This window comes from Schistocerca nitens, chromosome 9, assembly GCF_023898315.1.
Source record: "Schistocerca nitens isolate TAMUIC-IGC-003100 chromosome 9, iqSchNite1.1, whole genome shotgun sequence".
Taxonomy (NCBI): Eukaryota; Metazoa; Arthropoda; class Insecta; order Orthoptera; family Acrididae; genus Schistocerca; species Schistocerca nitens.
Window position 1 is genome coordinate 401,185,643 of NC_064622.1, and position 12,170 is coordinate 401,197,812.

The 12,170-nt window shown below is 38.3% G+C and overlaps 1 protein-coding gene across 1 annotated transcript in view; it reads right to left on the minus strand.

The window, feature by feature from the left end:
- The window catches only part of LOC126204274 (aldo-keto reductase family 1 member B1-like), a 78,745-nt gene that overhangs the window by 41,865 nt on the left and 24,710 nt on the right, over window positions 1-12,170 (minus strand). Inside the window, exon 3 of the mRNA XM_049938662.1 lies at window positions 1,282-1,398. Coding sequence (XP_049794619.1) covers window positions 1,282-1,398 — 117 coding nt within the window. The remainder of the gene's footprint in view (window positions 1-1,281; window positions 1,399-12,170) is intronic.

Here is a 12,170-nt window from a genome sequence, read left to right on the forward strand (position 1 = left end):
GTTCAAATCCTGCCTCGGGCATGGATGTGTGTGAAGTCCTTAGGTTAGTTAGGTTTAAGTAGTTCTAAGTTCTAGGGGACTGATGACCTCAGATGTTAAGTCCCATAGTGCTCAGAGCCATTTGAACCATTTTTGAACCTGCCTGAAAAAGACTTACAAGTGCATGGTGCCCTCTATTGGTAATGCTGGAATTCAATATTTTGTTGGCCCACCCATAGCCTTCATGACAGAATCTACTCTCACAAGCATACATTCAGTCAGGTGCTGGAAGGTTTCCTGGAGAATGGCTCAGAAGGTAGAGCACTTGCCTGCAAAAGGCAAAGGTCCCGAGTTCGAGTTTTGGTCCAGAACACAGTTTTAATCTGCCAGGAAGTTTCATATCAGTGCACACTCCACTGCAGAGTGAAAATCTCATTCTGGAAATATCCCCCAGGCTGTGGCTAAGCCATGTCTTCACAATATCCTTTCTTCCAGGAGTGCTAGTTCTGCAAGGTTCGCAGGAGAGCTTCTGTGAAGTTTGGAAAGTAGGAGATGAGGTACTGGCAGAAGTAAAGCTGGGAGGACAGGGCGCGAGTTGTGCTTGGGTAGCTCAGATGGTAGAGCACTTGCCTGAGAAAGGCAAACATCCCAAGTTCGAGTCTTGCTCCAGCACACAGTTTTAATCTGCCAGGAAGTTTCATATCAGTGCACACGCTGCTGCAGAGTGAAAATCTAATTCTGTATATGGACTGTCAAAGTGATACCTGGTTGATCAAGTACCATGAGCATCATAAGCAAACATAACACCTAGACGTGAAGTATGATTTTAAATGAGAAAAATTCAATTGAGCATCTTCAAGCTGAAACATATCAGCTCTGCAGATCAGCAAGCAGGTATTATCACCTAGCTATTTACTAGAAGCAACTTTGATAAACTAGGACAGCTAGTTCTTATTGTCAACACTGAAGATCTTAAAGACAAAAGACACTTACTAATTGAAATGAGATTGTTATGGTAATCAATTAATAATGTTTTGTTTGTTTCTCTGATATTCATAAATATTATTATATTTTCACACTTGCATTTGGCACGCTTTCCAGCTGCTGATACTACGCTGCCATCTGAGACTTGCAGACTGATCTCAGTGGTAGAGAGACTGCCTTCTTCATGTAATGTTTGTGTGCATTAAGTATCACATTTTTGTACCTGTTTAATGATTAAAACAGTGTCATTTTCCTGCAGTGAGAATCAGAGTGTTTTACCATGACTCCTTTAACAGTTGACATATTTGATCAACTCACCCTGTATGAAAATGGCCGGTGCACAAGATAGAGATCAATATAATTTAGCTTAAGATCTCCTAATGTCTTCTTGCAGGCTGGCACCACCAATTCTGGGCTATGACAGGTGTTCAACAACTGAAATAATAATTTATTTTCCATAAATTTCAGACACAGTTGCAATTCACTTAAACTGTATTATTTCACTATGTAGAAAAAGAGCTTCAAGTAATTTTGACACACTTCTGTTTTAAAAATACTATAGTGTGAATATATAACTGGACATATTTACAGCATGGAAAAAATAATTATGTCTCAAAAACTGTTCAGTGTCCTGAAGTTTTAGATGTAGCATTCAGTTCCATCAAATTAATAAGGAATATCAACGTTATTTTTTTCTACTACATAAGAACAATAAAAATTAATATAGCACATGAAGCACAAAAAATAAATTAATCTTGGAAAAGACGAAACTTGTCATTCAGTTGTGAAAGTTAGAGGAAGATATAATAAAGGAAAACACCTAAGACACCATATTAGGCTAAAATGACATACTTATTCTTTTAACAATATTATAAAAGGATAGTTGCTACTCACAATATAGGAGAGATGCTGAGTCACAGATAGGCACAATAAAAAGACTGTGAATGAAGCTTTCAGCCAAACAGACCATCATCAGATTACACACACACACACACACACACACACACACACACACACAAACACAAACACACACACACACACACACACACACACACACACATGTGCAAATGCAACTCGCTACACATGATCACAGTGATTAGCCTTGGCAACCATAGATTATTGTCATGTGTCTGTGAGTTGTGCTTGCATATATGTGTGTGTGTGTGTGTGTGTGTGTGTGTGTGTTGTCTACTCTGATGAAGGACTGTTTGGCTGAAAGCTTAGTTTGACAGTCTTTTTGCTGTGCCTATCTGCAACTCAGTATCTCTGCAATATTGTGAGTAGCAACTGTCCTTTTATAATACTGTTATTGTTCCATCCTAGGTTTTCCATACTTTATTATACTTATTGTTTTCTCTCATCAGCAATGAAGTTCACAGTAATAATAATGTTACCATATGCTGAATCTGGTTGTATTGTTCCTGTGTTAATGTTACACTTTAGGCCAAAACTTGGTTAGAGGGAAAAAAGATATACAACTAAATAAAGAATAACAGACCATAACCACATATCAGTAATCAAATTTGGTTTAACAAGCTACTGTTCACTATCAGAACAGGTTGTTGTTGTTGTTGTTGTTGTTGTTGTTGTTGTGGTCTTCAGTCGAAAGAGTGGTTTGATGCAGCTCTCCATGCTACTCAATAGCCCCTTTATCTCTACTGCAACCTACATTCTCCTGAATTTGCTTACTGTATCCATCTCTTGGTCTCCCTCAACAATTTTTAGTCCCCCCCCCCCCCCCCTAATTCTCTCCAATACCAAACTGGTGTCTCAAAAGGTGTCTTATCTGTTCTTTTATTCTAGTTGTGCCACAAATTTCCTTTCTCCCCAATTCTCTTCAGTATATCCTCATTAGTTATGTGATCTATCTATCTAATCTTTAGCATTCTTCTGTAGTACTGCATTTAAATATTTCTGTTCTCTTCTTGTCTAAACTGTTTATCATCCATGTTTCACTTCCATGCATGGCTACAATACAGCCAAATACCTTCAGAAAAGACTTCCCAACTCTTAAGTCTATATTCAGTGTCAAAAAAAAATCTCTTCTTCAGGTATGCTATTCTAGCCATCTGCAGTACCAGCTTTCATTGATGTTGCAAAAGGTTAAGGAAAATAATTCATAATAACATTAAAATTCTTTCTGAGAAAAAGTCTTAGTAGAATATTTACTTACAATTAATTTTAAGCAGCAAGTGTAAGTACGATGGGTGCAAAGGGACCAGTTTGATAATTGCATAATAAAGATGCTATGTAAATAAATAAAGGATAAAAGTAAACAGTTAGACCCTGTTCTAAAGCTGAAATTTGTTGTTTACTTGTGTATTTTATTTTTTTCAAAATCCTTTACTATTTTTTAGTAATGAAATACATTGTTTTGTGTAATATCCAAACAACAATCAGTTTATAAATCATTGTAGTAGTGAAGTTATAGTCCATACAGGATATGTTGGCCAATGCATTGTTAACAGTTTTCATCCAAAGCACTGAGTGAGTTCATTTGTTTGTTCAGAAGGAGAGGCCAACAATGTTTTCCACCTTTTGGCTGGTTGATGGTGACAGAATCAAGGTGCACACCCTAAAATCTTTTTCAAACAATTTTACAGAAACTTAACAGTAAAAAAAGAAATTGGCTTTTGCATTGCTTATAGCTTTATATGTCAGGTCCATAGTAATATGATCATGATTTCATGAATGGCGTCAGATTTTGTGATATTTACATGGAAGTAGGACATTGCATGAAATTTGAAAAAGTTTACAGTTAAAAATAGGAGATACTATGATTTTGCATTTGATGAATATTATGTAAAATGTTAATTCATGTGAAATTTAGCTAACATACCAAATTTTTCTTTAGTGTTGGGTGGAGGTCCCAATCTGACATCAATCTCAAGAAAATTTCTCTTACATAGCACACTCATTTGCAATTGCATCCTGCCAGTGATTAAGCAAGAGTGAAATATCCACAACATTCCTTGTGTTTCATAACAGGTTCAAGATATCAAAATGAGAGTTTGAAAAATGATAGCACACAAAGAGGAGAGCATTTTGCCATATGGTTATTATTCAAATCTCCATTATCTGCCTTGTTATTCCACATAGTATAAACTTTTTCAATGAAAGAATGTAATTTTTAGGGGCCGTTGATAGCTGGTGAAATGAGAAATGCTACAGGTTTTTGAACAACATAAGAGAAGAGATTCCATGTTTGTTTTGTATGAAGGATGTGCTGTTTCATAAGTGACTTACCGTACTTTTCCTCAGTTCCTCACTTAATAAACTTAAGCAATAGCTGCTTCAGAATTCTCTCGAAATTGCATCTGCATAACATATTAGACAGGTGACACTGTGTAAACTCAGCTCTTTTTTGGCAAAAGAAGCAAATTTTAACATGACAACAAATGAAATGTGTAGGTTTTACTCAAAATTCATCACCCTTGATACTTCTCTGAAAGTTACAAATGGTTAACAAGCCAGGCAAAAATAAATTGATACATTTTCATTGGAAATCTTTTTAGATGCTAGCCAGAGCAGAGGTGACAGATTGTTTTGATTGGTCACCATGAAAGAATGGGCATGGAGTGGCTCCACCTAATATTTACAAAAAAATGTTAACAAAGGCTTCAGTTTAGAATGGCACTTCCCCTTTAGCATTCGGCATTTCCCATAACTGTCTAGCCATAACCCCCACCACTACTGCTCTCCACACACGTGCGGTGCCGACTGTGCATCTGCCAGCAATGGCTTTCGGTTATTTTCAAAATAATGATTTCTCAGACAGAATGTCATCCTATGTCATTTCGCTCTATGGTAACAAATGAAAGTTAAAAACACACTTAAATATCATTCCAATTCTGCCTTGGTTAGCAAGTATTATGTACAAAGTAGTTATGTGTTTATCTTCATCTATATTTACACTCTGCAAGGCACCTTAGGTGTGTGGTAGAGAGTAATTCATGCACCATGGTCACTTCTCACCTTTTCTTTTCTAGCTAAGATTGGTCTTCAGGAAAAAATACTGTTGGTAAGCTAAAATTTCTACAATTTCATCTTTTTGCAAGATACATGTAAGAGGAAGCAATATTTCTGTTGATTTTTCTATAAATGTACACTTTCAGAATTTCAACACTTAACTATACCATAATGCAGAAAACCATGATGCAGAATTCTTCTCTTGTAGCATCTGCCAGTGGAAATGAAACAGAATTTCCATGAGAATTTTGAGCTTACTAAATGAACCTGTGATGCAATGTGCTGTTCTTTTTTGGATTTATTCTCTTCCTCTGCCAAATCTGTCTAGTACTGAATCCAAACTGATGAACAATGTCAAAATAATTGATTGGTCAACTGTTTTGTAAGGTACCAGCTTTTTGGATGAACAACCATTTCCTGAGGATTCCAATGATTCTTAGTGTGGCATACTTGTACATCTTACCGGCTATTAGATTAATAATAATAATAATAATTAATAATAATAATAGTAATAATAATAATTTATGTTACTGTTACGCTTAAAAACTCTCCATACACTTGTTCAAAGATATTTTATTGCTGTGAATGCTTCCTGTGAGTGTTATGCAATATTATAATAATAAATTAATGAGTTTTTCTGCCTATTTTGCAACACAACACATTCTACAAAAATCCTGATGAAACTTCCAATGTCATCCATTAAATTGTTTGCCAGTATTGTGTGAAACATTCCAATGCCATAATGGACACAGAATATTTGGACAGATGACTTTGATTTAACAGAATATCAGAACTTCTTATGACTTTCTGTCAGATCAGTAGATAGAATAATCTAACCTTTGAATTCACTGGGCATTTTGCAAATTGCACTCCTTATGCTAATTTTTACTTTGTTCAGTTTTATTTATCTATGAGGCGTTGACTACATTTACATCTGAAGTAAAGCTCTCTATGATTTTCGAGCAGCTTTCTAAAACAGTTTTTGAACTACAGAGGGTCTGTACCATCTCTCACAGCTATGTTCATAACATACTGGTACCTATTCAAAGAGTGTTGTGTAATACTGATGACTTTCATCCATTTACACTGCACCTTTCCAGCCTCAGAGATACATGTGCTCAGGTAACCTGAAATCTGTTTCTTGTCAAATGTGTTAGGCAGAAATATCTTCTTCACTTTCTTTACATTACCTTTTAGTTGTGTATTCAGTAATGCCATAATGTTCTTTTGATTACCAAGTCCTTGCTCTATGTTTCCTGTGAGAGAAAGTCCATGCCTGTTTGCAACCGCAATATTTCAAAAGTTATCTCCATGAAGCAGTCTCCAATTAACAATTCAAAGTAATTTTTGTATAAAACCTGAATAACAGTTTCACATGACTCCCTGTCCCTGCTACATGCTATAATCATTTGAGACTCCCAATCCACAAGTGGTAAGTTGGAATCTCCCCCAATACTGCAAGATGACCATTAAACTTAAGCACTACCTGATACAAGTTTCCACTCAAATGTTTCACCTCCATGGCTTCTGAGGTAGGGGGAGTATTAAAGGAACTGATTATCGTGTTTGATCCACATCTAACATTTGTCTTTACCCAAATTAGTTTACATATGGAATCTGCAGTAAAAAATGATGATGTGGCATTGTTGGCCAGGAGGTCCCAACTGGGGAAGTTTGGCTGCTGGATTGCAAGTTTTATTTCAGGTGATGCTACATTGGGTGACTTGTGCATTGGTGGTGATGAGATCATCATGAGGTAATGTATTCTTTAAGGTTGTAAACACACCTCCACCACTCTTGCTCATCCTATCTTTGTGATATACATTCAATCAGAATTTAGAATTTAATTGTTGTTAAAAGTTAGTTTAACTAGCTTTCTGTGCCTAGTTTTATGTGGGCGTTAGTACCATTTATAAGCGAGACTAGTTCTGGGGCTTTCCACGGATTGTCCTATGGCTAACTAATACAGTATTAATATTCTTGCTCTGAGCTCCCATAATGAATGCTATTCTTTTTTTTTCTGGGGCCTTCCGTGGATTGTCCTGTGGCTAGCTAATACTGTATTAATATTCTTGCTCTGATCTCCCATGATGAATGCTATTCTTTTTCAGTAATGTGACTGACAGTCTTCCCTGTCTGAAATTAAAATTATCTTATTGGGGTCATGGAGGGATTTCTGTAACAAAAAAAAAGTGAATGCCACATGTACTCTGCTAGCTTAGTAGGTGCTTCCTGAGTGTGGTGCAAGCCTGGTCTATCAAAAGGGTTTGCAGGGTGAGGAGGAAGGTCCCACCATTCTCCATCTGATAGCAGATACTAAGGAATCCACAACCAAGAGTGTCACAGAGTCATATGAGTCTCTGGTTTAAGCCTTCCACTCAGCTCCGAATCAGAGGACCACGATCAGTTCTTGGAATGATGCTTCCGCCCAGTCTTCACCAAAGCTGGCAGCCCTTTTAACCCCGGCAGCAGGTGACAGTAATGGTGGTACGAGCCATAATTTGCAACTGTGTGTGCCCAGTGCTCTTGATAGCTGCCTGCAGAGCCTGCTCCACATCTTGGGTGAGACCTCCTAGCAAGCAAACAGAGTGCCCACTGCAAATGGGTCCTTCATGAAGGAATGGATCCAAAGGAATGGTTCACTTGACTGGCTGAAAGTACCAATGAAAGACTTGTAAGAAACTGTAGTTCACCATTCTTTCAGGTCTGTCTAACTGACTCCTCAGTCTCATTTTGTTGTTCTCATTCCATTTTCCACTTAGGTGTCATCTGATCAGTGTCATTCTTCATTGTCCACTTGTTCCTCATTTCACCTCCAGGATTCTCCATTCAGTTGTAGTTCCTTTTGTTCATTGCATTCTCCCATTCCTGATCACTTTTTTTCTGATTTTTGGTGTTTAACAAACACATCTTCATTTAACATCTAACTTCCAATAATCACTGAATGTCTTTATATAGTTTAATATTCATATATATCTAAAAACACAGATGATGTGACTTACCGAACAAAAGTGCTGGCAGGTCGATAGACACACAAACAAACACAAACATACACATGAAATTCAAGCTTTCGCAAAAAAACTGTTGCCTCATCAGGAAAGAGGGAAGGAGAGGGAAAGACGAAAGGATGCAATAGCCCATATTTGTCATTATTTTAGTGGCTAATGTGTTCAGTGAGTTGTTGCTTATGTTGATTTGGTCATTTATCACTTTCTTGTTCATTGCAAGGGCTCTTTGTGTGTGAAAGTGTTCCTGTAATGTTAGAAGTTTATTGCTCCATTGGACTGAAAGAAAACACCCTGCAACAATCATCAGAAGGGTCTAGTCCAGAGTAAGGAGTGTTATGGTCTTGGGAACGTTTTTTCGCATTCTCTGGGTCATTTCATCATTCTGGAAGGAACAGTAGATCAGTACGAGTGTGCATCTGTCCTTGGGAACCATGTCCACCCATAAACACAGTTTATTTTTCCTCAGCACAATGACATCTACCAGCAGGATAATGCATCATGTCACACTGTAGCCCCGATTTAAAACCTATCAAGAATCTATGGGCACAATGATCAGATTGTTCATGCCATGGATTCACAATCAAGAAACTGAGCACAGCTATCCATGGCTCTAGAATCGGTATGGCTCCACTTTCCTGTTATTACTTTCCAGAACCTCACTGACTCTCTTCCTGCACATCTTGCAGTGGTCCACACTGCAATGGGTGGTTACTCAGGCTTTTGGTAGATGGTCACACTATTGTAACTGGATAGTGTCCATCAAAACATTATAATCACAGCCAAGCTGCAGTGGTCCACTAAAATGGTATCATACTGTAAAGTGTTTAAAAATGTCATTAGGAAGGTAAAAAGCATAAAGTATGCAAATAGAACAGTTAAGTCTCAGGAAAAAAATTAAAACCATGTGGTCAGTCATGAAGGAAGCATCTGGTAAACAGCACAAGGTCAAGTGGATAACATCAGTTCATAGTAAAATTGTATTTGCTACTGGTAAGTCAGATATATGTACAGTGTTTAACAATCACTTTCTGAATATAGAAGGTGAACTGAATAAAAATTTAGTTTCTGCAGGGAACCTTAGAAGATGACTTTCCAAGGCTGCCACCTGATACACACCTTCATGATACTGATAAGGGTGAGACTAAGTCAATAATTAAATCACTGAAGACTAAGGACTGTCATGAATGTGATAGGGTGTATACCAGGAGACTAAAGGAATGTGCTGCTTATGTTAGACCAGTACTTAGCCACATTTGTAATAACTTCCTTTCCCATAGAAATATTTCTTTTCCTGAATGATTGAAGTACTCAGTAGTGAAACTGCCACATAAAAAGGAGGAAGGAGTAACATAGACATTTTTGGATTTGTTGCTGTGCCATCATTGTTTGCAAAAGTCATTGAAAAAGCTGTATAAATAAGGATAATTTGCTATGAAATATACAGTTTGGTTTTAGAATTGGTCTGACATGTGAAAATATTATATTATCTTTTCTCTGTGAGGCACTGGGTGGATTAAACAAAAAGTTATGAATACTAGGCATCTTCTTTGATTTAACTAAGGCATTGGTGACAAAATGCTACTGCAAAAGTTGGACCATTATGGAATAAGAGAGGTAGTTCACAATTATTTCCTCTCCTACTTTAAAAGCAGACAGCAAAATTTCATTCTCCATATTAATGGGAATGGCTATGAGGTGGCATCTGATTGGTACATGGTTAATAGGGGGTTGCCTCAGGAGTTGGTGCTGTAACCACAACCATTTCTTATACATGTAAGTGATATGTCTTCTAATATGACAAGTAATTCAAAAATATTTTTGTTTGTGGATGACACTAGCTTAGTAGTGAAGTATATTAAGTGCAACATGGGTAATGTATAAAATAGTGCAGGTGAACACCTAAGTTCATGACTTTTAGAAAGTAAACTGATGCCAAATTACAGTAAGACTCAGTTTTCACAGTTTATGATACACAATTCAATTAAAACTGACATTCTGATAAAACAGAATGGACATGTAATTACTGAGTTTGAACAATTAAAGTTCCTAGTTGTTCAGATGTGAGGTAAGCTGTCGTGGGAAGCTCATTTTCAGGATCTTATTCAAACACTGAAAGCTGCTATATTTACCATCAGAACAGTATCTGCAATAAGTGATAGTCATTACTAACAGCACCATGCTGTGTGCTATCCAGAGTCTTTGTATTATGTATAGACCTTTCTTACTGCAACAACATTAGGATCACTAAAAACACATCACATTGCACTTTCTTGACACTGTTCATTCCTTCTGTAGGAGCATATCACTGCACATTCATTGGGACTATCACTAGGACTACCAACAGCACCATGCTGTGTGCCTTTTCTTTCCCCCGCATGTAACATGATCGTACTACATGTTCACTAGGACCAGGAATCTAACCGTGCCGTATGCTTTCTCTGTGGTGTTTGTCCCACATGCAAAGTCATATAGAATGTTCCCCAGAACTGTCAACAGAACCACACTGTGTACTATTATACAGTGTTTGTCCTACTTGTAAGAGGGTCTTACTGCATGTTCACTGGGACTACTAGCTGCACCGACCATTGTATTTTTCTTCAGTATTTGTCCCACCTGTCGCACAATATTACTGCAGATAAATTGAGACTACTAACAGCACTATGCTGTCAAATTTCTTTACAGCATTTGTCCCATCTGCAGAGGTGTTGTACTGCATGTTCCCTGGAACTACCCCCAGCATCACTCTGTGCTCTATCTCTACAGTGTTTGTCTCACATGTAGCATGATCATACAGCACATTCACTGGGACTATCAATAGAACCATGCTGTGTGCTATTCTACATTGTTTGTCCTACCATGTAACAGTATCCTACTGCATATCCACCAGGACAAGTGACAGCTCAGTGCTGTGTACTTTCTCTAGTGTTTTTCCCACCTTTTGGAAGGTCTTACTGCACATTCACTGCAACAACTAACAGCACCACACTATGTGATTCCTTTACAGCGTGTGTCCCATCTTTAGCAGTCATAATACATGATCACGGTTCAATCCCACATGTGGCCATCCTGATTTAGGTTTTCCGTGATTTCCCTAAACTGCTCCAGGCAAATGCTGAGATGGTTCCTTTGAAAGAGTATGGCCTATTTCCTTCTCCATCCTTCCCTAATCCGGTGAGGCCAATAACCTTGCTGTCTGGTCTCCTCCCCCCAAAACAACAACAACAATGCAATCACTTGAATTACTAACAGAACCATGCCGTGTATTTCCTTTACAGTGCCTGTCCTACTTGTAGAAGGGTCTTACTGCATGTTCTGTGGTACTACCCACAGCACTACTCTGTTCACTTTGTCTTGTTTTTTTGTACCACCTTCATCAGTGTTTTACTGAACTTTCAGTTAGATTGCTGTTACCACCACACTGTCTGCTTTCTTCACAGTGTGTGTCCTTCCAGTAGCAGTGCCATAATGCAGGATTACTGGGACTACTGACACCACAGACTGTGTGTTTGGTGTAGTGTTTGTTCCATGTGTATGGGGATCCTACTTCACATTTACTGGAAATTGTAACTGCACCACACTATTTGCTTTTTGTAACCTCCTTGATGATAATGCAATACAGTACCAGAAATTGATGAAGAAGTTGTACATAACTCAGGATGAGCACCTCACCTGAGCAGGACATACACTACCTGTCAAAAAAAGTGAAGCATCCAGAAGGGACAGAGGAAACAAAATGAAAGATCACATGTGATGTTGTTTCAGTGACTAGCAAGTCAAGTCAGCCCGCCTAGCTAGCAACATGGTCTAACGCACTGCTTCCCAAGAAGGAAGGTGTGCCCATCCCCAGTAGGAATCTGCCTGGTGGATCAGTGGCTAGGTCCGGTGTGCCGGCCAGCCTGTGGATGGTTTTTAAGGTAATTTTCCATCTGCCTCGGTGAATGCAGGCTGGTTCCCCTTATTCCGCCTCAGTTACACTATGTCAGCAATTGCTGCGCAAACACTGTCTCCGTGTACATGTACACCATAATTATTCTACCACACAAACATTGGGGTTACACTCATCTGGTATGACACATTCCTGGGAGTGGGGGTTTCTCTGGGGGCTGAACTGCACAATAACCCTGGGTTCGGTGTGGGGTGGCGGTGAGGTGGATGGACTACTGTGGCCTGTTGTGGGGTTGAGTACCACTGAGGGCTATGGCAGGATGAAGCCTCTCCATCATTTCTAGG